A 25946-nucleotide genomic window follows, 5' to 3' on the forward strand; every position below is an offset into this window, starting at 1 on the left:
TTTCTTGTCAGACCACACCACGGCTAATGTGGTCGCGTGGTAAGCGAATTGGATGGCACCCAGGGCAGAGCATGAAGAGAGGGAGAGAGAGCAGAGAGAAACCTCCATGGAGTCAGCAGGCACTAGGGTCAGAGCAGCGACGGCCCGGGAAATCTGAGGCACAACCGAAGGAAAGCAGCAGATTCGCATTATCACTTACGCACGCACCTACCTAGATCTGAGGCACGCATTTTCAAATCTGAGGCACAATCTGAGGCACAACCGAAGGAAAACAAAATGATTGTGAAATCTTCTCTAAAAGGGGTGGGGGAAAGGAGCTTACGCACGCACCTACCTAGAACCAGAGGCGGCGGCGCAAGCCGGATTGCTGGGGAAAGAACCGACCCCCCACGCCTCCGGCGCGGCCGCTGGCCTGGGCTGGGCGGCGCCCCTCTGGATCGAGCCGGGCGGCGCCGGAACCCGGGCCGAATCCCACGAACCAAGAAAGAAAGCAAGCAGGTCCGGCGGCGGTCGGCGAGCGGGGAGACGGCGGGCCCTGCTGTTTGGTGGAAAGGGGGTAGGGGGAGGCCGCGGGAGAAGAGAGGAGGGCGCGAGGGCAGCCGACTTAGGAATGGCGCACCCCGAGCGGTGCGCCATTAGAATGTTTTTTTATATAGTAATGGCGCATGTATATGAGGTGCGCCTTCTCTATGTTGTTAACCTCCGAAGTAGCAGCGCAGTGGTGCGTGGGTTTTGCCTCCTAGCAGGAGGTTGCGGGTTCGAATCCTCTTCCCCCCTCCTTTTTTTTCCTTTTTTTTCTATGCATTGTTTTCTTGTGCTGGTTGCACCTTGGTTTGAGAAGTGCCTAGTATTTTTTTTTTATGTTTGCAAGTAGATGCCTAGTATTTTTTTTATGTTTGCAATTAGATGCCTATGAATATCTAGTGCCTCACAACAACATCTAGTGCCTAGTATTTTTTTTGCATTGTTTTCTTTTGCTCGTTGCACCTTGGGTTGAGAAGTGCCTAGTATTTTTTTTATGTTTGCAAGTAGATGCCTAGTATTTTTTATGTTTGCAATTAGATGCCTATGAATATCTAGTGCCTCACAACAACATCTAGTGCCTAGTATGTTTTTTATGTTTGCAAGTAGATGCCTATGAATAGGAGTTGAATCTTGTGAATAGGTCTTCTAGTGGTAAGTATGCCGACGGCGGCGGCGGTGGAGCGGGGGAGGGTGCGGGGGGTGCTCGGAGGCGAGGGGGATCTTGCGAGGGGTGATAGCGATCGAGATGGGGGGATCGAGATCGAGTGTCCTCATGAATATTCAATATTTTTTCATATTGAATATGAAAAAATATCATCAAATTTGAAAATGTCGAAATACAATCGAGAAATGAATGCTACAATTTAAATACAACCGATCTTAGCTAGCTATTTGTTCACAATCTTCTTGCCCTTATTTTTCGTAAATGGAGTTCTTCTCTTGAACGGACGTCCTTTAGGTAGGGTGGTCCTGCTTCTTCTTGTGGTGTATGATGGTACTTCATCATCGTCGTGATGTTCCATCTTCGGGTCGCCGTACTTGTCGAAGTCTTGCTCATTGGCGACTCCATCCATTCCGATGATCTTCCCTTTGCCTCTCCTCATGACAACACGACTGGGCTTTGGCGGGTCGGTAATGAAGAAGCATTGGTCCACTTGGGAAGCCAGTACCCATGGCTCATTTTTCGAGGTGACGTTTGCGCCCGCGGTCTTGGATTTGGCTTCGGGTATAACCATGGTGGTGAAATACCGGTCTTCTTTTATGACGCTCTTGTCCCATCTGACACGGAACATCGGGACCTTCTCTCCAGCGTAGCTCAGCTCCCAGATCTCCTCGATCCTTCCGTAGTATCTGTCCTTGTTGTTACCAGTGTAGGATTCCGTCGTTACCCCGGAGTTCTGATAACCATCGCTCTTCATGTCCTTTCCCTCGGTGTAGAATGTGTAGCCGTTGGTATCGTACGCCTCATACGTCATCAGGTTGTGCTCGGCGCCCTGTGACAAGGCGAATATGAGTTGTTCTTCCGCGGAAGAATCCTCATGTAAAGGGTACGACAGAAGCTTCTGCTTGAACCAACGCGTGAAACATGAGTTGTGCTCTTTGATTATATCTTTGTCCGTCCTCTGTTGGCCTCGGTCATTGTACGCCTTTTCAATAAAGGTTTTGTGCTCTGCGACCCAAGGATCGACCACGTCTATGTGTTGTAGCGCGACTAGGTTTGCTCTTTCAAAGTCGGCGAGTCGACCCTCGAAGTCGACATGCATTTTGCGGCGACTCTCACGGTGACCCCATCCTGCGAGCCTGCCGAGGTGCCTGTTGACGGGAAGACCAACGGGGTTCTTGATGCCTAGATAATTCGTGTAGTAGGAGATGCACTCTTCGGTCAGAAAGCCCCTGGCTATGCTTCCCTCGGGACGTGACATGTTGCGAACGTATCCTTTGATGACACCATTCATCCTTTCGAACGGCATCATGCTGTGCAGGAACGTCGGCCCGAGTTGGATGATATCCTCCACGATATGGACCAGCAGATGCACCATAACGCCGAAGAATGCGGGCAGGAAGTACATCTCAAGCTCGCATAGTATCACCACGATCTCTTCCTGTAGCCTTCTGAGTTGCCTCACGCCAACCGACTTCCGAGAGATGACGTCGAAAAAGTTGCATAGGCCAAATAGCGTTTCACGGACATGCGCGTCCATGATCCCACGGATTGCAACTGGAAGTATCTGCGTCATCAGCACGTGACAGTCATGAGACTTCATCCCGCTAAACTTCTGCTTCGCCGAGTCTAGGTATCTGCTTATCTTCCCCGCGTAACCGTAAGGAAGTTTTACTCCTACGAGGCACGTGAAAAACTGATCGATATCCTCCTGACTTAGAGTGAAGCACGCGGGAGGGAAGTCATTTCCGGTCTTCTTGGACTTTTTGCCTTTGCGACGACTTTCCATGTCCTGCTTCGCCTCATCATCATCATCATTATTAGCGTGAAGCTCCTCCCTGATGCCCATTGATTTCAAGTCTGCCCTTGCTTTCGGTCCATCTTTGGTCCTCTCTGGCATGTTGAGCAGGGTACCAAGCAGACTCTCGCACACGTTCTTCGTGATATGCATGACATCAAGGCTGTGAGGCACACGGAGAATCTTCCAGTACGGCAAGTCCCAGAAAACAGACCTCGTTTTCCATACCTTCAGCAGCGGCTCTGGCGCCTTTCGCTTCTGTCCCGGCTCTGGCTCCTTTCCCGGCGGTGGGCACTCTTTCCAATTTTTCAACAGCTCGTATATTTCCTCGCCGCTCCTCATAAGGGGGTGTCTTCGGGGTTCGGTTTCACCATCGAACAGATCCTTGCGTTTTCTCCATGTGTCATCGTCGTGAAGCCACCTTCGATGTCCCATGAACACGGTTTTTGAAGACCCGGGATCTCTATCTAGCTGGCGATACATTGTGTCATCCATGCACCTGACGCATCCAGAAAATCCGTGGACCACCTGCCCCGCGACATATCCGTAACCGAGATAGTCGTGCACCGTCATGAGCAGTGCGGCTCTCATAGGGAAACAGATTGACTCCATCGGTGCTCGCGCCCAGCACGATGTTCCTTGGATCGTCCCCAAATTCTAGGTATTCGTAGTTCAACGCTTTCCACTGGCTCGCATCCTTAGGGTGACTCAACATCTTGTCTTTTTTATTTATCTCCGGATCATTTCCGTCATCTTCTCGCTTTTTCTCCTCCCTATCCGTGTGCCAACGCAGGAGCTTTGCTACCTTAGGGTCCGCGAAATACCGTTGCAGACGAGGAGTGATAAGAAAGTACCACACCACTTTTCGAGGAGCTTTCTTCCTCTTCTTGTATCGACTAACGCCGCACACCGGACATATGGTAGACTCCGCGTGCTTGTCCCGATAAATGATGCAATTGTTCATGCACACATGGTATTTCACGTGCGGTAAATCCAGAGGACACACGATTTTCTTCGCCTCCTCGAAACTGGTCGGGCACTTGTTCCCCTTGGGAAGACGTTCGTACCAGAATGACATGTTCTCGTCGAAGCATGCGTCGGTCATTTTGTGTTTTACCTTCATCTCCAGAGCCATGAGCGTTACTTTCAGGCGGGTATTCTCGGGCCTGCATCCTTCATACAATGGAGTAACCGCGTCTATCTCCAGTTGATCCAGCTTGGCTTTCTCTCGGGCGGCAGCTCTTGCGTTATCCGTCTGCTTGGGAAGCAGCTCTTGAATATGAGGGTCCTGCACCCAGGCCATCGATGGTCCATCGTCGTCTGCTCCGGCATCTTCATCTTCATGATCATGCCCTTCGTCTGCTCCGGCATCTTCCTCATCATCATGTCTGGCATCTTCTACATGATGACTGTGTCCTGGAGATTCTTCGTCTTCTCGCCCGCCCTCGCCGCGGTTGTCTTGCTCATGCCCTTCCTCATTTCTTTCCCGGTCCCCATGGACGACTTCATAATCATCTTCATCACCTTGCCACCGATAGCCATCCATGAAACCACGCAAGAGCAGGTGGTCCCGCACCTTTACGGAATCCGGGTCCATAAGGCTCTTCAGCTTGCATCTTCGACACGGACATCTTATCTCCGTCTCGTTCTTTTGAAGCATCTCGGCCTTCGCGGAGCTCAAAAACCTATTCATGATGCCTTCGGTCATCGTGCGGACCATGGTCGCCTGCGGGGTAGAGCAAAACGATATTTTAGAACCAAAAAAAAAAATTGGCATGACTTTGCCTAAAAATAGGACAAAAAGAATGCATAGTGCAAAATTCTCGTCGGAACGGAAATGAATCAACATTCCGGGAAAATATTGGCAACTATCGCATTTCAAATACCGGTACCTGCAAACACAAACATATATGCAACACCACAAACATATGCAACACAACAAACATACGTAGATCTAGCTAGGCCATAAAAAGTGCATGTGCACGTTGTTGGAGGGAGAAAAAAGTAGATCTACAACATAAAAGCTTTCCCCTTACTTACCTATCAAAAAAGGTAATTTAACCACTTAATTTGGGTGAATCTATGATGCAAATGAGGTGAGGAGGAGGAGGCACCCGAGACAAGCTTGGAGGAGGAGGTGGAGAGAATGAAAGTGGGGAAAGTGAGTGTGGTAGGTGGCTGTCCAAAATATCTAGCTGGTCCCAGGTTACTAATGGCGCACCACCTACATATGCGCCATTAGTAACCCTGGTTACTAATGGCGCACCTCCTCTGGTGCGCCATTAGTAGTTCTGCAAAAAAAAAGTAGTAGTGGCGCACCACCAACAGATGCGCCATTAGTAACATTGGTTACTAATGGCGCACTAGCTTTGGTGCACCATTAGTAGTTTGCAAAAAAACCAAAAAAAAATTATAGTAGTGGCGCACTACTAACGCACCAGCTGGTGGTGCGCCATTAGTAGTTTTGCAAAAATATATATATATATAGTAGTGGCGCACCGAGTGTGTGGTGCGCCATTAGTGTCCACCACACTAATGGCACACCTCACATGTAGTAGTGGCGCACTGCTTGTGTGGTGCGCCATTAGTATCTATATCATCTATAGCCCTTTTCCTAGTAGTGATACGATCTAGTGCTACGCTTAGGATTGGGTCTTGTCCATCACATCATTCTCCCAATGATGTGATCCCGTTATCAGTGACATCCAATGCCCATGATCAGGAAACCATGATCATATATTGATCATCGAGCTAGCCAACTAGAGGCTTGCTAGGGACACATTGTGATCTATTTATTCACACTTGTATTACTGTTTCCTGTTAATACAATTATAGCATGAACAATAGACGATTATCATGAACCAGAAAATGTGATAATAACCATTATATTATTGCCTCTAGGGCATATTTTCAACATCTTCTCCCTCAAAAAGCGATGGCCGAACGCTACCCCAGCGATGGAGCGGCCGCCAATGGCTTCACCGGCACCTCCGCGAAGACGAGGCCCGCCTCCTCTACGAGGCGGACTACCTGGCGCCGCTGGACATGCGGGTGCGGGGGGCCTGGAGGTTGAGCGCACGCGGCCTCCCAATGCCACCACCGCCCACCGGAGCTAACCGACGGGCGGAGATCGCGCGCATCCGGTTCGGTCTGCCGGAGAGCTCGCGCAACCTCCCTTGATACTCCCCCGACAACAACGCGTCATGGACAACGTACTTAGATCGACGTCATGCCGACCAACTCGCCGCCACCAACGGGGTCGAGCCCCGTGGCCGCCATAATTCCGAGGGGCGGCGCCAATGGTGGGGCGTCCCTGGCCGCACCTTGGAGGTCGTCCTCGAGCATATCGAGGACGGCAACACGCCGAGGTTTGAGTATCCAACGTCGCCAGCCTTCTCCCACCGTCGCGGCAGCTCCTGGACACCGAGGCGGATGGAGACGACGACGTCCTCGTCGTCCGACTCCCGCTCCGACTCCTCCGGATTACCGGCTTTGCTCCCCATCAATCCGAAGCCATAGGAGACGTCGGTAGGGCGGTGCACGCACAACACCGTCATCGTCATCAACGAGCCCGGCGCTTCCTCCCGCCTCGTCAAGCCGAAGACAGAGCCAGGGCTCTTGCCCGTCAAGCAGGAGCACCTCGCCATGGCCGCCGCCGACGAGGCCGCCCTGAAATGGGGGCTAGGCGACTACGTTCGGGAGGAGATGGAGTGTGAGTGGCACGCCCTGGAGGAGATCGACGCCCATCACCACGGTCGCGAGGAGGACGGTCTCGTCATCCTCGACGAGAGCGACGAGGAGGCGTCGGGGCCTTCGAACCCCGTTTGCCGTGGCGACCTAGGATAGGGGTGCAGCAAGGACGGCGACGGAGCGGATGGCAACGACGACGACGGCGACGGTGACTACACCACTTTCTAGAAACTCCTCGGCATGTAGAAGGCGGCGGCGGGTGGTGGCAGCGGCCGATGTAGTCTAGTTTTTAGTTTAGTTTTATGTTTAATTATGCTTTTATTTAATTTTTTATAAATTTAATGTAAACTATGAATTTTCTTTAAATTTGGCTCGGTTTTGATCGAATTTGGACTGACCTAAAAAAAATCAGACGACCTTTGGAGGGGCGACTGGAACCTGAACCCGAGACCGATTTTTTCGCCGGCGCGCCCCATGCGGCGCTATTGCAGGTCCCTCGGGGCGAACGGGTGTAGATGCTCTTACCTCAGTCATGTCCTCATCAATCGCCGGTCGAGTGTAGGGGCGGAAGTTTGGCTGGCATCACTGGAACGAACCCCTCCCGGAGCAGCCAAGCCACCGCCAGGGATGATGGATCGATACCAGCCGCAAACACCGCTCCAATATGCTGATCGCCCAAATTTCTAATTTGGTGACCACCACAAGCTCATGAGCGAGCAGCGTGGGTATTATAATAGCCGAACCCGACGCGCTGAAGAAGCTATTTATAGGCAACCAACCGAGCGAGGAGGCGCAGAGAGGAGGAGGGACGACGTGCGACGACCGATGGCGAGGACGACGACCACGGTGTGCCTGCTTCTGCTGCTGCTCGTCTCGACGGCCACGGCGACGGCGCGTGTGCAGCGCCGGGACATGGCGGAAGAGGGAACGAGCCCGCCGGCTGCCGACAGCGCCCCGGCCGAGCAGGAGCCCCCGAGTGGCCACCTCGGCTACCGCATCGTCACGGGCCTCATCGAGAAGTACGTACGCATGCATTGCATTGCGCGCGCTCTGTACGTAACCATGGGCGGCGGGAACAGAGAGATAACCATGATCGTTGGTTTCGTTTGGTTTGATTTGGTTTGCAGGGCTACCGGCAAGAGCGCCCGTCTGGACCTGGAGCAAGAGGAGAAAGTTCTTTAGCCATTTTCCTCCCGTTTGCGGTTAACAAGAAGATGCGATCGCGCATCGCCGGCATGCTGTTTGACTGAATGTCGTAATGTACTTCTGCCAAAAATGATAAGTTCTTTTCCTGTTGTTCACAATATTCACAAAGACTGTTTTTCTCCATTTTGCAACCTGTTTAGAACAGCTAGAGAAAACAATCTAGCTATATATATGTAAGTCGCCTGATTTCTAAATGTGGGTATGTCAATTTTGATCGTTGATTTCTCTTTTGTCAAGATTTGTATTGCGTTGTTTCTTGGCTCCTTCTGCTGATTTTGGAATTGTCCCTCTTTGCGGTTAGTCGATTGTTTCTTTGGCTGCATGTTTGACTTGCCCCTATTTTGGAGAAGTTGACTTTTCTATTGTGTTGTTCTTGAAGTCTGCCACACATTGCCTATTGTTTTTGTATGTGTTTTGTTTTTGCATATTTGTAAATTTTTATTTTTTTCTACATGTGTATTTTTGGCATGTTTGATTAGTGGAAATATACATAGGCAAGCACTATACAGTGTGCGTTTTAAAAGGTAATACCATTGCCACAAATATATTATTTCTTAGAAAATATTATTATTGTTGTTTTATATTAGATTTCATTTTATTTTATTTTTAAGGGTAATACCAATGCCACTAATTCATTCATTCTTAAAAACATTATTTTGCGAAGTTTCATTATTATAGGAAAGAAAAAATTCTTAGTAAATTATATGCAATTTTCCCATTATTATTTGTTATTTCGTTCTTTTTAAAAGGTAATAGGAATGACACTAATTCATTCTTCCTTAAAAAAACTCATTTTGTTTCTTTCTTGAATGGTAATGCCAATGTTGTTAATTCATTCCTTCTTACGAAACTTTTTTTGGCCAAAATTCCACCTTATTATTATTATTATTATTATTATTATTATTATTATTATTATTATTATTATTACTAGCAAAAGGACCCGTACGTTGCAACGGGAAAAAAATACCACACACTTTTAATCTTTTTATAATCATTTTGATTTATTAAAATAATAAGCTAACTAACTAATGTAGTCAGTCCTATCCTATTTTGTTGAGAAATCAATCCATTCATTGTTAATTCCACCATGATGAGAAATTGAGCGGGACAAGCAAAGCAAAACAAAGAGGCTACGTGAATCGATCAATGGACTGTTATCTTATTTCACTCATGGGGTAGAGAATGTAGGATCAGATGACAAACTGAAGGTGGTGTTTCATTCTTTGTCTCTACAACAATACAATCTTACATTTAATACATTCATTCATCAGCAAACAAATCCCCACAAAACAAAATTTCTTGCCGGTGCTTGGCACACGGTTGGAGGCATGGGGAGGGGATCTCACCAGATGATGAGTTCCTGCCGGAGGAGGAGATACGATGAGGGGAGCAAGGGTTAGGCGCCTCTATCTCGCCATAAGGAGTCGCCGTTGCCGCGCCATAACCTCGGAGTTTCCCGTGTGAGCCATGGAGGCCCGCCTCCACCTGCAAGTACTCCGCTCTGCCGCGTCGCCGCCGTTGTGCATCGAGCAGACGCATCATCCCCAGTCACTGTAGCTGTCGCGTTGATTTGATCCAGAAGCTGTGCTCGAGCGTCGAAACGGGGACAGCAAGCGGACAGAGGTACGACCGCGGAGGCGGGTGGGTTGAGATCGACAACGGTGGTGGTTGAGGTCGGCCGCGGCGACGAGTGGTGTTGCAGCGACCTGGGCACACGCCAGGGTGGACCAGGGTCGACGCGATGCGCTCGAGCGCCGCAACGGGGGCAGTGAGCAGGGAGAGGTACGGCCGCGGAGGCGGGTGGGTTGGGATCGGCAGCGATGGCGGTTGAGGTCGGCCGCGGCGGCGAGTGGTGTGGCGGCGGCCTGGGCACACGCTAGGGTGGCCCAGGTCGACGGGAGGAGGCGATGCGTGCGGGTATAATTTTTGCATCGAATCGTTTTTTCCTTTTGCGTTGCAGATAAATGATGGAGCGTGGGTTGAAAAACAAAAATTACAGGGTTTTTTAAAAAAAATGCCGCGGTGGGTTTTCCAACGGAAGCAATAGCCTCTTTATTATTATTATTATTATTATTATTATTATTATTATCATTACTATGATTATCATTATTATTTATGATGATTAAAAAATTGTAATTTGTGTTGAAAATTTGTCATTATTTGTTTCTTATTGTTTTCAGAAAAATGTAATACGAATGAGACAAATTTATTCTTAATTAGAAAACTTCATTATTGTATTGTATTGTATTTTATTTTTTATTTGCTTTTATTTCTTTTTTTTGGACAATATGAGTGCCAATAATACATTACTTCTTACAAAAAATTATTTTTTGTGGAATATTACTATTATATGTGTATTTTTACATTTTATAAAAAACACAATTCTGTTTAAATCTGGGCCATTTTTTCGTCATTTATTTATTTCTTTCTTCTTAAAGGGAAATACCATTCAACTATTATTTCTTATGAAACCTCGTTATTTTGATTTTGATATCGTTACAAGTACATGTACTGAAAAGATGAGATATATATATATAGAATTGGCTTACACTCGCCACAAGCTACATCAGAGTCACATCAGTACATTACATAATCATCAAGAGTAAGAGCAGGGTCCGACTACGGACGAAAACAAACGAGAGAAATAAGAACGATGTCCATCCTTGCTATCCCAGGCTGCCAGCCTGGAACCCATCCTAGATCGATGAAGAAGAAGAAGAAGAAGAAGCAACTCCAGATGAACAAACAACGCGCTCGCGTCAAGTAACCTTTACATGTACCTGCAACTGGTGTTGTAGTAATCTGTAAGCCACAGGGGACTCAGCAATCTCATTTCCAAAGGTATCAAGACTAGCAAAGCTTAATGGATGAGGCATGGTTAAGTGGTGAGGTTGCAGCAGCGGCTAAGCATATATTTGGTGGCTAACTTACGAATACCAGAAATAAGAGGGGGAAGATCTACAGATAGTGGACGTGAACTACTGATGATCAAATGAATGATCCTGAGCACCTACCTACGTCAGACATAACCCCACCGAGTCCTCGATCGGAGAAGGAACTCACGAAAGAGACAGTCACGGTTACGCACACAGTTGGCATGTTTTAATTAAGTTAACTTCAAGTTATCTAGAACCAGTGTTAAACAAAGTTTCCACGTTGCCACATAACCGCGGGCACGGCTTTCTGAAAAGATTTAACCCTGCAGGGGTGCTCCAACTAGTCCATCACAAATTACCACAAGCCGCATAGAAATCCTCAATCACGAAGCTCGCGATCTCGTCGGACTCCCTAGTGGAAAACCTCAACTCTGAGATTACCCAAAGCATCACCGGAATCCCGATGCACAAGATATCTCGTCAAAGGTAAAACTAATCCAGCAAGGCCGCCCGACGTGTCGACGATCCCGATAGGAGTCGCGTACCTCGTTCTCAGGACACGACGGATGAGCGATGGTTACCACGCCAAACGCCGAGTTGCCCCGGGTAGCGTTAATAAGCTGCTCTGTTTTGGACCAACACTCATGAGGAGCACTGGCCCGGGGGTCGATTAAATTATCCTCGGGTGCCGGCAGGTCCCTATGCATTATTATTAGGTTATTAGGCAAATGTAGTACCAAAGTTGGACCTTGCCAGACCAGTCTTAATCCAAAACGAATTATCAAGGGGGTCCCCATAACAACCCCGGTCGTGTTAGGAGCGCTCATTTATGGAACATAACACCGGTAGCCGGAAACTAAGGGGGCAAAGGTGGAACAAAACACCAGGCTAGAAAGGCCGAGCCTTCCACCTTTTACCAAGTATATAGGTGCATTAAATTAAATAGCATTAATATGGTGATATGACAAGGAACCCATGTTATCACATGGAAGCAACTACACCTGCAACTAGCAACACTATCAACAGGATTAAGCAAGCAGTAACATAGTCAATCAGTGGTTTGCTAGGTCGAACAGGTTGAAGGTATTCATGGCATTGTTGAGAGGCTGATATTTAACATGTGGTAGGCAACGAGACATAATCGATAGAAGCGATAAAACTAGCATGGCAATGATAGTAATGGTATCTGGGGAAATGGTCATCTTGCCTGAGATACCGCTTGGAAGAAGAATGCCTCCGTGAAGTAGACGAACCGACGTAGTCGAACGGGTCCTCACAATCCGGCACGCTGCGGAACTCTATCGAGACGAAGCAAACCGGAAACACAAATCAACACACAGAATTCACCACACGATGCACAACACATATGATGCATGAGCAGTTGAATACATGCAAGTCACGGCATGACAATTCACACAATCAAACACTACACATTAAGTGAAGTTCAATATGCAACGGGTTGCATATTGACGAAACTCCACATATGAATTATTTAGTTTACTCCCGATTATTTACACGGCAATATTAATGTTTTCAAACATGCAAGAGGTGAAGCGGAAATTAAACTACCTATCTAGACATTTTAAATAAGGTCGGAAATGTCATATAGCACCTCGGGGACGACCTCACATGTTAATTTACAATTATGTACAGATCTGAACTAACACATATAATTGGTTGTTAAACAGCAAAAAAAATAGGTTCACGTGATTCTACGCGTCAAGACAAGCAATCTAGACATAAAGAGCATCTCCAACGCAGCTACGGATCAAAAGTTAGAAGCACCGCAAGATATGATGACATGAATGCAATATGTGTGCAACGGTGGTCACGAGCACTTCTAATCATACAAACAGCAAGAGAAAATGAATCTACACGAGATTCTAAGCAAGTTTCATGTAGGACACGATCAAATCGGAGCTACGGTTCAAAAACTACGGGCAAAACAAGAAATCACTACAATCTGCCAAAATCAGCCACATAACATTTTCTACGCCCCACAACTACGAGCTACACAACTCCGATATAATCAACCAAGGCATGGCACGAAAGAGGGCAAGAAGCACTACTACAAACAACTAACAACAACTAGCATGGCATCATGGATCACTAGGGAAAGAAGACACAAAATGGCATCTCACACACTATTTCAGACTTAGTGAAGAAAACACCTCATGAAAGTGCAGTTTTCGATCTGAAGCAATATTGACAGCAGCAAAACCTATAGCTATGGGACTCGAAATGGCATGAAAATTTACAGCATTCTAGAGAAACACAAGGGGTACAACTAACTCCATTGGACGAACCTCAAAAGAGCAACAGATCAGAAGATGCAAGCAAGATAAGACAGCAACAAAATAATAACAGATCCCAGACTTAGAAATATTTCAGCACCTCCAAATCAGCACTATTCTAGCAACTTGAGGGCAATAAAACCACACCTAAACATGCTTTTCTATTGCAACTAAAAATACCAGGGGCTAGACTAAACACCCAAGAACAACTTTCTAGTTGACAACTCCATCAAACGAAGCACGGAATAAATCCTACGAATTAAACAAAAGGGCATCACGGCAAAATATCGCGCGAACTAACTTGCTCTAATGCTAAAACTAATTGCACAGAAAAATCCATGGGATTCTTTTACCCCGGAAACATATAAAATATATGGGGTTTGCAACACAAAATAATGCCGCACATAAATGCGAGAAAAATAACCTATACGCGGGAAAATAAATTACCGGCAAACCCTACACGTAAAAATACCAATGACCGCTCTAAAATACATGGCATAATGGTCCCTAAAACATAGGCATTTTATCTAAGGTATACGGGTAATCCGGGCACGCGCGAAAAATAATACGGGCACTATTCTAAGGGGGCAGCACGTTACTCTAGGCAAACAGTGGGTCAAACCTCATCAAACTTTTATGCAAGTTGCGAAAACGGATACTATGCGAAATTCTACACCAAATACATATCTAATTCATCGCGATCCGACTTACGGATTAAAAACTACGGACGTTTTAATATACGCCTTTTCTGAAATATTCCTAATTCGGAAAAAAAATCCTAATTATCTATTGGGCCGCACAGACGGGAGCTACATGAGTAAAAATGCACGCGGGCGAGGGATGGAGGTGTGGGCTCACCTTTGGGCCGGATCTGGGCGCTGGCCTGGGCGCTGGAGAGGAGGGTAGGCCGATCGTTGGGCCGGTCGGGGCGCTGGCCTGGGCCGAGGCGAAGGCCGGCTAGCGCTGGAGGAGGCCCAGGAGCGGGGCAAGCCAGGCCGGCTCGGTCAACTCCTCGCCCCGACCTGGATCGGCATGGGGAGGCGACGGGCGAAGCACTGACGGCGATGGGGCCGGACTGCGGCGACCGGCGGCGAGCTGGGGGCGCTCCGGCGCGGCGGCGGCGAAGCACAGGCGACGAAGGGGGCGCGCAGAGGTCCTCGGGGCGGCGGCCAGGGGAGATCGAGGGCGGCGCGCCATGGCGGGGCTGCCAGCTCCGATGAGCTGTTGCTGTTGCTGGCGGCGCGACAGGGTCCGAGGCGGCGGGGCTCCGGCCGGTGGTGGCTCCGGCGATGCCACTGGCTGCTGCAGGGCGGCGCGGTGAGGCGCTCGCGGCGGCTGGCGGCGGCGCGATGGGAACCAGGGGAGGCACGAGGGGAGGCCTCGGGCAAGGCGGCGGCGGCGGATGGGCTCGGCCGGGCCCGATCTGGGCCTGGCGGGCCGGCGGCGCTGGGGAGGAGAGAGGAGGAGGGTTGGCTGCGCTAGGGTTAGGTTTGGCACGGGAAACGAGGTAGGGGGAGAGGGGGCTGCCTAAAATAAGCACGGGGTCTATATATAGACAAACGGGGGGCTAGGTTACCCGAAATCGCGTTCCGGATCCAACCCCGCGGGGTCGGATTCGAACGATTCCGCACACGGGAACGGGTACGTGGCCGTGTAGGTTGGTTTACCAGAGACGAGAGGGAGAACGGGCGGCGCGGCAACAAATTATAACACACCGAAAGACGTCTGACGGTAGACCGAATACGGTGCCGCTACGGTCAACCGTTCGGGTACCAGACGGTCTCCGATCGCGACGAAATTCGACAGGCGGCCTAGCTATATTAAAATAAGACCGCACGTCAAATCTCAACCCGATCAGAGAAATTTTTACGCACACTTTTAAAACAGGGTTTCGAACGCTGCCGCGAGCGTGTGTGAGTGCGGTCAGGCTCAGAATGGACAACGACGAGAACCAGCAACTAACAACTGATGCAAGTTTTGAAAACTGGCGGCAACGGCGATGCCGATGCAATGCAGATGATACGGATGAAGCGATGATGATGCGACAAAATAAAATAGACACATGACGAAAACGGAAAGGAAAGGGAATCTTCTGGAACGTCGGCATCGGGCTGTCACAACTCTCCTACACTACAAGAGGATCTCGCCCCGAGATCCAAGAATGAAAGGAGGAGAGGATGAGAGAGAACAAGAGGTAAAACTTAGTCGCTTCTTTGACAAACTAGTGAAACCAACGATCCTTGAAGGTTGCAAAGCGATGAGGAATGATATGAGAAAGAAGCAAGAATTCACGGAAAATTTCGGCAGTACTTAGGTAGGAAAATGGGACAAAAAATTCGATAAGATGGAAGAAATACACAATATTCATGACACCATGATCTTGACAGAACAACAAGATTGACCCAAAAGAGCAACAACACAATGCCTCCGGAACAATAGAATAGGAACTAGCTCATACGGAAGAAGAGAATGAAGAGAGAATGACAACTACTAACTCCAATGAACTTGGCAAGCATCCTTGCAAGAAGAATTGGACGGAGTTGTTGGAAAAACAATAATGAAAATAACAAGATGGTAGTGGGCTTATGGGAACCTTTCAAACTAATGAAGTGACAACCATCCACTAACAGAAACAAGGATTGATTGGGAGAAACAATATATGAACAATTTCTTACCCCAAGAGGATACATTGAGAACTTGGATTAATGACAAGCACCATAATGTTGGAAATATGCCCTAGAGGCAATAATAAATTAGTTATTATTATATTTCTTAGTTCATGATAATCGTTTATTATCCATGCCATAATTGTATTGATTGGAAACACAGTGCATGTGTTGATACATAGACAAAACACTATCCCTAGTAAGCCTCTAGTTGACTAGCTCGTTGATAAAAGATGGTCAAGGTTTCCTGACCATAGGCAAGTGTTGTCACTTGATAACGGGATCACATCATTAAGAAAATCATGTGATGGACTAGACCCCAACTAATAGACGTAGCATGTTGATCGTGTCATTTTATTGCTACTGTTTTCTGCGTGTCAAGTATTTGTTCCTATGACCATGAGATCATATAACTTACTAACACCGGAGGAATACTTTGTGTGTATCAAACGTCGCAACGTAACCGGGTGACTATAAATATGCTCTATAGGTATCTCCGAAGGTGTTCGTTAAGTTAGTATGGATCGAGACTGGGATTTGTCACTCCGTGTGACGGAGAGGTATCTCGGGGCCCACTCGGTAATACAACATCATACACAAGCCTTGCAAGCAATGTGACTTAGTGTAAGTTGCGGGATCTTGTATTACGGAACGAGTAAAGAGACTTGCCGGTAAACGAGATTGAAATAGGTATACGGATACTCACGATCGAATCTTGGGCAAGTAACATACCGAAGGACAAAGGGAATGACATACGGGATTATATGAATCCTTGGTACTGAGATTCAAACGATAAGATCTTCGTAGAATATGTAGGATCCAATATGGGCATCCAGGTCCCACTATTGGATATTGATCGAGGAGTCTCTCGGGTCATGTCTACATAGTTCTTGAACCCGCAGGGTCTGCACACTTAAGGTTCGACGTTGTTTTATGCCTATTTGAGTTATATGGTTGGTTACCGAATGTTGTTCGGAGTCCCGGATGAGATCACGGACGTCACGAGGGTTTCCGGAATGGTCCGGAAACGAAGATTGATATATAGGATGACCTCATTTGATTACCGGAAGGTTTTCGAAGTTACCGGGAATGTACCGGGAATGACGAATGGGTTCCGGGAGTTCACCGGGGGGGCAACCCACCCCGGGGAAGCCCATAGGCATTGGGGGTGGCGCACCAGCCCTTAGTGGGCTGGTGGGACAGCCCAAGAGATCCCTATGCGCCATAGGAAGAAAAATTAAAGAGAAAAAAAAGAGGAGGTGGGAAAAGGGGGAAGGACTCCTCCTTCCAAACCTAGTTGGACTCGGTTTGGAAGGGGAGGGTTCCCCCCTTAGGTTCGGCCGACCCCCTTGGGAGTCCTTGGACCCCAAGGCAAGGCTTCCCCCTCATCCCCCTATATATACGGAGGTTTTAGGGCTGATTTGACACAACTTTGCCACGGCAGCCCGACCACATATCTTCACAGTTTTACCTCTAGATCGCGTTTCTGCGGAGCTCGAGCGGAGCCCTGCTGAGACAAGATCATCACCAACCTCCGGAGCGCCGTCACGCTGCCAGAGAGCTCTTCTACCTCTCTGTCTCTCTTGCTGGATCAAGAAGGCCGAGATCATCATCGAGCTGTACGTGTGCTGAACGCGGAGGTGCCGTCCGTTCGGCACTAGATCGTGGGACTGATCGCGGGACGGTTCGCGGGGCGGATCGAGGGACGTGAGGACGTTCCACTACATCAACCGCGTTCACTAACGCTTCTGATGTACGGTCTACAAGGGTACGTAGATCACACATCCCCTCTCGTAGATGGACATCACCATGATAGGTCTTCGTGCGCGTAGGAAAATTTTTGTTTCCCATGCGACGTTCCCCAACAGTGGCATCATGAGCTAGGTTCATGAGTAGGAGATATATGCATTTTGCTGCCCTCCTTAGTCTTTTCTTGATTCCGCGGTATTGTTGGATCGAAGCGGCTCAGACCGACATTACTCGTATGCTTACGAGAGACTAGTTTCATCGCTACGAGTAACTCCGTTGCTCAAAGATGATTGGCGGGTGTCAGTTTCTCCAACTTTAGTTGAATCGGATTTGACCGAGGAGGTCCTTGGATGAGGTTAAATAGCAACTCATATATCTCCGTTGTGGTGTTTGCGTTAGTAAGATGCGATCCTACTAGATACCCATGGTCACCACGTAAAACATGCAACAACAAAATTAGAGGACGTCTAACTTGTTTTTGCAGGGTATGCTTGTGATGTGATATGGCCAACGATGTGATGTGATATATTGGATGTATGAGATGATCATGTTGTAATAGATAATATCGACTTGCACGTCGATGGTACGGCAACCAGCAGGAGCCATAGGGTTGTCTTTAAACTAACGTTTGTGCTTGCAGATGCGTTTACTATTTTGCTAGGATGTAGCTTTAGTAGTAATAGCATGAGTAGCACGACAACCCCGATGGCGACACGTTGATGGAGATGATGGTGTGGCGCCTGTGACAAGAAGATCGTGCCGGTGCTTTGGTGATGGAGATCAAGAAGCACATGATGATGGCCATATCATGTCACTTATGAATTGCATGTGATGTTAATCGTTTTATGCACCTTATCTTGCTTAGAACGACGGTAGCATTATGAGGTGATCTCTCACTAAAATTTCAAGACGAAATTGTGTTCTCCCCGACTGTGCACCGTTGCGACGGTTCTTCGTTTCGAGACACCACGTGATGATCGGGTGTGATAGACTCAACGTTCACATACAACGGGTGCAAAACAGTTGCACACGCGGAACACTCGCGTTAAGCTTGACGAGCCTAGCATGTGCAGACATGGCCTCGGAACACATGAGACCGAAAGGTCGAGCATGAATCGTATAGTTGATATGATTAGCATAGAGATGCTTACCACTGAAACTATTCTCGACTCACGTGATGATCGGACTTGAGATAGTGGATTTGGATCATGTACCACTCAAATGACTAGAGAGATGTACTTTTTGAGTGGGAGTTCTTAAGTAATATGATTAATTGAACTAATTGTCATGAACATAGTCTAATGGTCTTTGCGAATTACGATGTAGCTTGCGCTATAGCTCTACTGTTTTTTATATGTTCCTAGAGAAAATTTAGTTGAAAGTTGATAGTAGCAAACTTTGCAGACTAAGTCTGTAAAACCGAGGATTGTCCTCGTTGCTGCACAGAAGGCTTATGTCCTTAATGCACCACTCGGTGTGCTGCACCTCGAGCGTCGTCTGTGGATGCTGTGAACATCCGACATACACGTTTCTGATGACTACACGATAGTTCAGTGCAAAATACTTAATGGCTTAGAAGCAAGGCGCCGAAAACGTTTTGAAACATCAGGGAACATAAGTGATGTTCTAAAGAGATGAAATTGTGATTTCATGCTTGTGCCCTTGTTAAGAGGTACGAGACCTCCAACAAGATTCTTTGTCCACAAAGTAAAGGAGAAAAGCTCAATCGTTGAGCGTGTGCTCAGATTGTCTGAGTACGACAATCGCTTGAATCAATTGGGGGTTAATCTTCCAGATGAGATAGTGATGGTTCTCCAAAGTCACTGCCACCAAGCTGTGAGAGCTTCGTGATGAACTATAACATATCAAGGATAGATGCAATGATCCTTGAGTAATTCGCGATGTTTGACACTGCGAAAGTAGAAATCAAGAAGGAGCATCAATAGTTGATGGTTAGTAAAACCACTAAGTTTCAATAAAAGGCAAGGTCTAGAAGGGATACTTCGTGAAACAGCAAAACCGTTGCTGCACTAATGAAGAGACCCAAGATTAAACCCAAACCCGAGACTAAGTGCTTCTGTAATGAGGGGAACAGTCACTGAGGCAGAGCAACTCTAGATACTTGGTAGATAAGAAGGCTGGCAAAAGTCCAAAGAAGTATATTTGATATACATGATGTTGATGTGTACTTTACTAGTACTCCTAGTAGCATGAGGGTATTGGATACCGGTTCGGTTGCTAAGTGATTAGTAACACGAAGTGAAAGCTACGACATAAACGGAGACTAGCTAAAGGCGAGGTGTCGATACGTGTTGGAAGTGTTTCCAAGGTTGATATGATCAAACGTCGCACGCTCCCTCTACCATCGGGATTGGTGTTAAACCTAAATAATTGTTATTTGGTGCTTGTGTTAAGCATGAACATGATTGGATCGTGTTTATTGCAATATGATTATTCATTTAAAGAGAATAATGGTTACTCTATTTGCTTGAATAATCACCTTCAATGGTTTATTGAATCTCGATCGTAGTGTTACACATGTTCATGATACTGGTGCCAAAAGATACGAGGTAATGATGATAGTACCACTTACTTGTGGCACTGCCGCTTGAGTCATGTAGGTATAAATTGCATGAAGAGGCTCCATGCTGATGGATCTTTATACTCACTTGATTTTGAATCACAAGTGACATGCAAATCATACTACATGATCAAGGCCTTGTTTTCATTGAGATGAAACAAGATAGTAACTTGTTGGAAGTGATACATTTTGATGTATGCAGTCCAATGGGTGGTGAGGCACGCAGTGGATATCATTATGTTCTTACTTCAATGACGATTTGAGTAGATACAAGAGTATTTACTTAATGAATCACAAGTCTGAAATATTGAAAAGTTCAATTCTGTTTCAGAGTGAAGTTCGTCGTAACAAGAGGATAAAACTGTTTACGATATGATCATAGAAATGAATATCTGAGTTACGAGTTTTGGTACACAGTTAAGACAATGTGGAAATTGTTTCGCAGTTCATGCCACCTGGAACATCATAGTGTGATGATGTGTCTGAATGTCATAGCCACGCACTATTTGGTATGGTGCATGCTATGATGTCTCTTATCGAATTACCACTATCATTTATGGGTTATGCATTAGAGACAACCGCATTCACTTTAAATAGGGCACCGCGTATTTCCGTTGAGATGACACAGTATAGACTCAGGTTTAGAGAAATCTAAACTGTCGTTTCTTGAAAGTTTGGGGCTTCAACACTTATGTGAAAAAGTTTCACTCTGGTAAGCTCGAACCCAAAGCGGATAAATGCATCTTCATAGGATATCCAAAACAGTTGGGTACATCTCCTATCTCAGATCCGAAAGCAAAGTGTTTGTTTCTAGAAACGGATCCTTTCTCGAGGAAAGGTTTCTCTCGAAAGAATTGAGTGGGAGGGTAGTAGAACTTGATGAGGTTATTGAACCATCACTTCAACCAGTGTGTAGCAGGGCACAGGAAGTTGTTCCTGTGGCGCCTACACCAATTGAAGTGGAAGCTAATGATGGTGATCATCGAGCATCGGATCAAGTTACTACAAGCCTCGTAGGTTGACAAGGTCGCGTACTACTGCAGAGTGGTACGGTAACCCTGTCTTGGAGGTCATGTTGTTGAGCAACAATGAACTTACGAGTTATGAAGAAAGCAATGGTGGGCCCGGATTCCGACAAATGGCTGGAAGCCATGAAATCCGAGAGAGGATCCATGTATAAAAACAAAGTGTAGACTTTGGAAGAACTACTTGATGGTCAGAAGACTATTGAGTAAAGATGGATCTTTAAAAGGAAGACAGACGATGATGGTGATAAGTCACTATTAAGAAAAGCTCGACTTGTCGCAAAGATGTTTCCGACAAGATCAAACAGTTGACTATGATGAGACTTTCTCACTCGTAGCGATGCTAAAAGTCTGTTAGAATTATGTTAGTAGTTGCTGCATTATTTATGAAATATTGCACGTAGGATGTCAAAGCATTGTTTCCTCGACGGTTTCCTTGAGCAAACATTGTATGTGATACAACCAGGAGGTTTTGTCGATCCTAAAGATACTAGCAAGTATGCAAGCTCCAGTGATCCTTCAATGGACTGGTGCAAGCATCTCGGAGTTGGAATATACACTTTGATGAGATGATCAAAGATTTTGGGTTTGTACAAGGTTTATGAGAAACTTGTATTTCCAAAGAAGTGAGTGGGAGCACTATAGAATTTCTGATAAGTATATGTGGTTGACATATTGTGGATCAGAAGTAATGTAGAATTTCTGTAAAGCATACAAGGTTGTTTGAAAGGAGTTTTCAAAGGAATACCTGGATTGAGCTACTTGAACGTTGAGCATCAAAGATCTATGGAGATAGATCGAAAGCGCTTAATGGAAGTTTCAACAAGATGCATGCCTTGACAAGTTTTTGAAGGAGTTCAAAATAGATCAGCAAAGAAGGAGTTCTTGGTTGCGTTGTAAGGTGTGAATTTGAGTAAGACTCAAAACCCAACCACGGCAGAATAAGGAGAATAGACGAAGGTCGTCTTCTATGCCTTAGGCGTAGACTCTAAAGTATGCCATGCTGAGTACCGCACCTGATGTGTGCCTTGCAGCAAGTCTGTACACAGAGTGATCCAGGATTGAATCACTGATCAGCGGTCAAAGTTATCCTTAGTAACTAAATAGACTAAGGAATTTTTTTCGATTATGGAGGTGGTTAAAGAGTTCGTCGTAAAGGGTTACGTCGATGCAAGCTTTGACACTAATCCGAATAACTATGAGTAGTGAAACGGATTCGTATAGTAGAGTAGATATTTGGAGCATTTCCGAATAGCACGTAGTAGCAGCATCTATAAGATGACATAAAGATTTGTAAAGAACGCACGGATCTGAAAGTTTCAGAACTGTTGACTAAAACCTCTCTCACGAACAAGACGTGACCAGACCCCAGAACTATATGGGTGTTGGATTCGTTGAAATCACATGGTGATGTGAACTAGATTATTAACTCTAGTGCAAGTGGGAGACTGTTGGAAATATGCCCTAGAGGCAATAATAAATTAGTTATTATTATATTTATTAGTTCATGATAATCGTTTATTATCCATGTTATAATTGTATTGATTGGAAACACAGTGCATGTGTGGATACATAGACAAAACACTGTCCCTAGTAAGCCTCTAGTTGACTAGCTCGTTGATCAAAGATGGTCAAGGTTTCCTGACCATAGGCAAGTGTTGTCACTTGATAACGGGATCACATCATTAGGAGAATCATGTGATGGACTAGACCCAAACTAATAGACGTAGCATGTTGATCGTGTCATTTTATTGCTACTGTTTTCTGCGTGTCAAGTATTTGTTCCTATGACCATGAGATCATATAACTTACTAACACCGGAGGAATACTTTGTGTGTATCAAACGTCGCAACGTAACTGGGTGACTATAAAGATGCTCTACAGGTATCTCCGAAGGTGTTCGTTAAGTTAGTATGGATCGAGACTGGGATTTGTCACTCCGTGTGACGGAGAGGTATCTCGGGGCCCACTCGGTAATACAACTTCACACACAAGCCTTGCAAGCAATGTGACTTAGTGTAAGTTGCGGGATCTTGTATTACGGAACGAGTAAAGAGACTTGCCGGTAAACGAGATTGAAATAGGTATACGGATACTGACGATCGAATCTCGGGCAAGTAACATACCGAAGGACAAAGGGAATGACATACGGGATTATATGAATCCTTGGCACTGAGGTTCAAACAATAAGATCTTCGTAGAATATGTAGGATCCAATATGGGCATCCAGGTCCCGCTATTGGATATTGATCGAGGAGTCTCTCGGGTCATGTCTACATAGTTCTCGAACCCGCAGGGTCTGCACACTTAAGGTTCGATGTTGTTTTATGCGTATTTGAGTTATATGGTTGGTTACCGAATGTTGTTAGGAGTCCCGGATGAGATCACGGACGTCACGAGGGTTTACGGAATGGTCGGAAACGAAGATTGATATATAGGATGACCTCATTTGATTACCGGAAGGTTTTCGGAGTTACCGGGAATGTACCGGGAATGACGAATGGGTTCCGGGAGTTCACCGGGGGGGCAACTCACCCCGAGGAAGCCCATAGGCATTGGGGGTGGCGCACCAGCCCTTAGTGGTCTGGTGGGACAGCCCAAGAGAGCCCTATGCGCCATAGGAAGAAAAATCAAAGAGAAAAGAAAAAAAAAAGAGGAGGTGGGAAAAGGGGGAAGGACTCCTCCTTCCAAACCTAGTTGGACTCGGTTTGGAAGGGGAGGGTTCCCCCCTTAGGTTCGGCCGACCCCCTTGGGAGTCCTTGGACCACCAAGGCAAGGCTTCCCCCTCCTCCCCCTATATATACGGAGGTTTTAGGGCTGATTTGACAAAACTTTGCCACGGCAGCCCGACCACATATCTCCACGGTTTTACATCTAGATCGCGTTTCTGCGGAGCTCGGGCGGAGCCCTGCTGAGACGAGATCATCACCAACCTCCGGAGCGCCGTCACGCTGCTGGAGAACTCTTCTACCTCCCCGTCTCTCTTGCTGGATCAAGAAGGCCGAGATCATCGTCGAGCTGTACGTGTGTTGAACGCGGAGGTGCCGTCCGTTCGGCACTAGATTGTGGGACTGATCGCGGGACGGTTCGCGGGGCGGATCGAGGGACGTGAGGACGTTCCACTACATCAACCGCGTTCACTAACGCTTCTGCTGTACAGTCTACAAGGGTACGTAGATCACACATCCCCTCTCGTAGATGGACATCACCATGATAGGTCTTCGTGCGCGTCGGAAAATTTTTGTTTCCCATGCGACGTTCCCCAACACATAATAGCAACAATCCATAGGAAAAGCTTTAGGTGACATCCAAACCAAGATAGCTCAATGAAGAAATCATGGGTTGAAAATATCTCATGATCATAGAATTGGTGGGTTTAATTATCTCATTCTTGAAAGGAAAACTCTTCGAGGCTCCTACACTAACAAGAAGGCTATAATACCACCTCAAAGGATAAAGGAAGAACAATTGCACATATAAATGCAAGAGGAAGGATACTTGAGGTTCTCCAACAAGAATCTTGAAGAACACTTGAGAATGGATTGAAACCTTGATGAACCACCAAGAAGGACCACCGTATACAAATGAATGATGCAAAGACATGAAGGTAGAACAGAATAAGATTATGGCCTTGCCAAGATTTAGATGAAGCTTCACAAAGAGATACTTGACAAAACTTGGAACTCCGGGAAAGAAAAGATAAGAAACACTTGAGAAAAAGGAATTGATATTATGAGCCACTCCGGAAGCAGAATTGAAATCTCTTGGAAGAAGGAAGAACAAGAATAAGATTATGTTATGCTCATCCTTCATCAAATTAAATTGATGACAAGCAACGAATTTAGCATACGACTTATTCCTCTTGAAAGAATCTTGAAGAGAGGGAGAGATAAGCACCACTTGATGCATAATTGAAGGAAGCACCGGCACGACTTCACAATTGAAAGGGACACCACGAATTAATGGAGAAACAAGAGAATGAAGGGATCATAAGCCACCTGAGAGAAAACTTGAACAAGGCACCGAATAATCGAGAGATGAACGAAGAGACAAAAATTGAGAAGAATTTGAGAATGAAAGCTGCAAGCTGAGAACGAACAAAATCTTCTGGATGATGGCCTTCGGAGGATCGAGAATGAAAACAACTCAGAAAAGCACTGGGCAGCAAGAAAAGGGATTACACATGATTGGAAACAAATTCAAGATGATAACACGAAGCTGAAATGACAATCTTCCCAAGAATGGAGCAAGACTGAGAGAAACACTCCTTCGGATTGCAAGTTGAGAATGATGACGAGAACAACACCACCAAAAATTAATGAGACACTCCGAGATAAAGAAGAATGAAAGGTTGAGCCAAATATGAGAATTAATTCAAATAGATCTTGAAGAAGTAATATGACTGATGGAAATCATACTGACGTCATAGTTGAGAAGATTTAATGATCTCCGGGAAAAGATTAAAAGAGCCAGGTAAAATCTTGGGAAAGAACCTGTGGGTTATGGGGCCACTCAAAGAAACCACCGTTAGAAAAGATTGCTTAGAAGAGAGATATTGCATCAGTACAAATGAAAACTAGATGAGGTTGAAAACCTCAAAATAATTGAAAAGACTGGAAAGAACAACTACAGAGATAACTTCAACGCTCCGGATCAAAAAGAGAGAAATAAATACCAAGATAGGCTCATAAAAATTTCCGACATGGGAAAGAATTACAAGGATAAATAGGATATGATGAACATGGACAACTGAATTAAATTCACCGGAAAAAGATAACCAGGTAGAAGGAATGATGAACTAGAACTCCTGAAAATCTACACAACGAATCACCGGGTAAGAGAGAAAAGAAAACACAGCGGAAGCACAATGAAAAG

General features: G+C 46.2%; 1 protein-coding gene across 1 annotated transcript; it reads left to right on the forward strand.

Annotated features, from left to right (window-relative positions):
• Nucleotides 1–7489: 7489 nt before the first annotated feature.
• Nucleotides 7490–8075, forward strand: LOC123395415. The gene is made up of 2 exons (XM_045090406.1): nt 7490–7693; nt 7802–8075. The coding sequence occupies exons 1-2, from the start codon at nt 7500–7502 to the stop codon at nt 7854–7856; spliced, it is 249 nt and encodes an 82-aa protein (XP_044946341.1). The 5' UTR covers nt 7490–7499; the 3' UTR covers nt 7857–8075.
• Nucleotides 8076–25946: the final 17871 nt, after the last annotated feature.

Source organism: Hordeum vulgare, chromosome 5H (assembly GCF_904849725.1).
Source record: "Hordeum vulgare subsp. vulgare chromosome 5H, MorexV3_pseudomolecules_assembly, whole genome shotgun sequence".
Classification (NCBI taxonomy): domain Eukaryota; kingdom Viridiplantae; phylum Streptophyta; class Magnoliopsida; order Poales; family Poaceae; genus Hordeum; species Hordeum vulgare.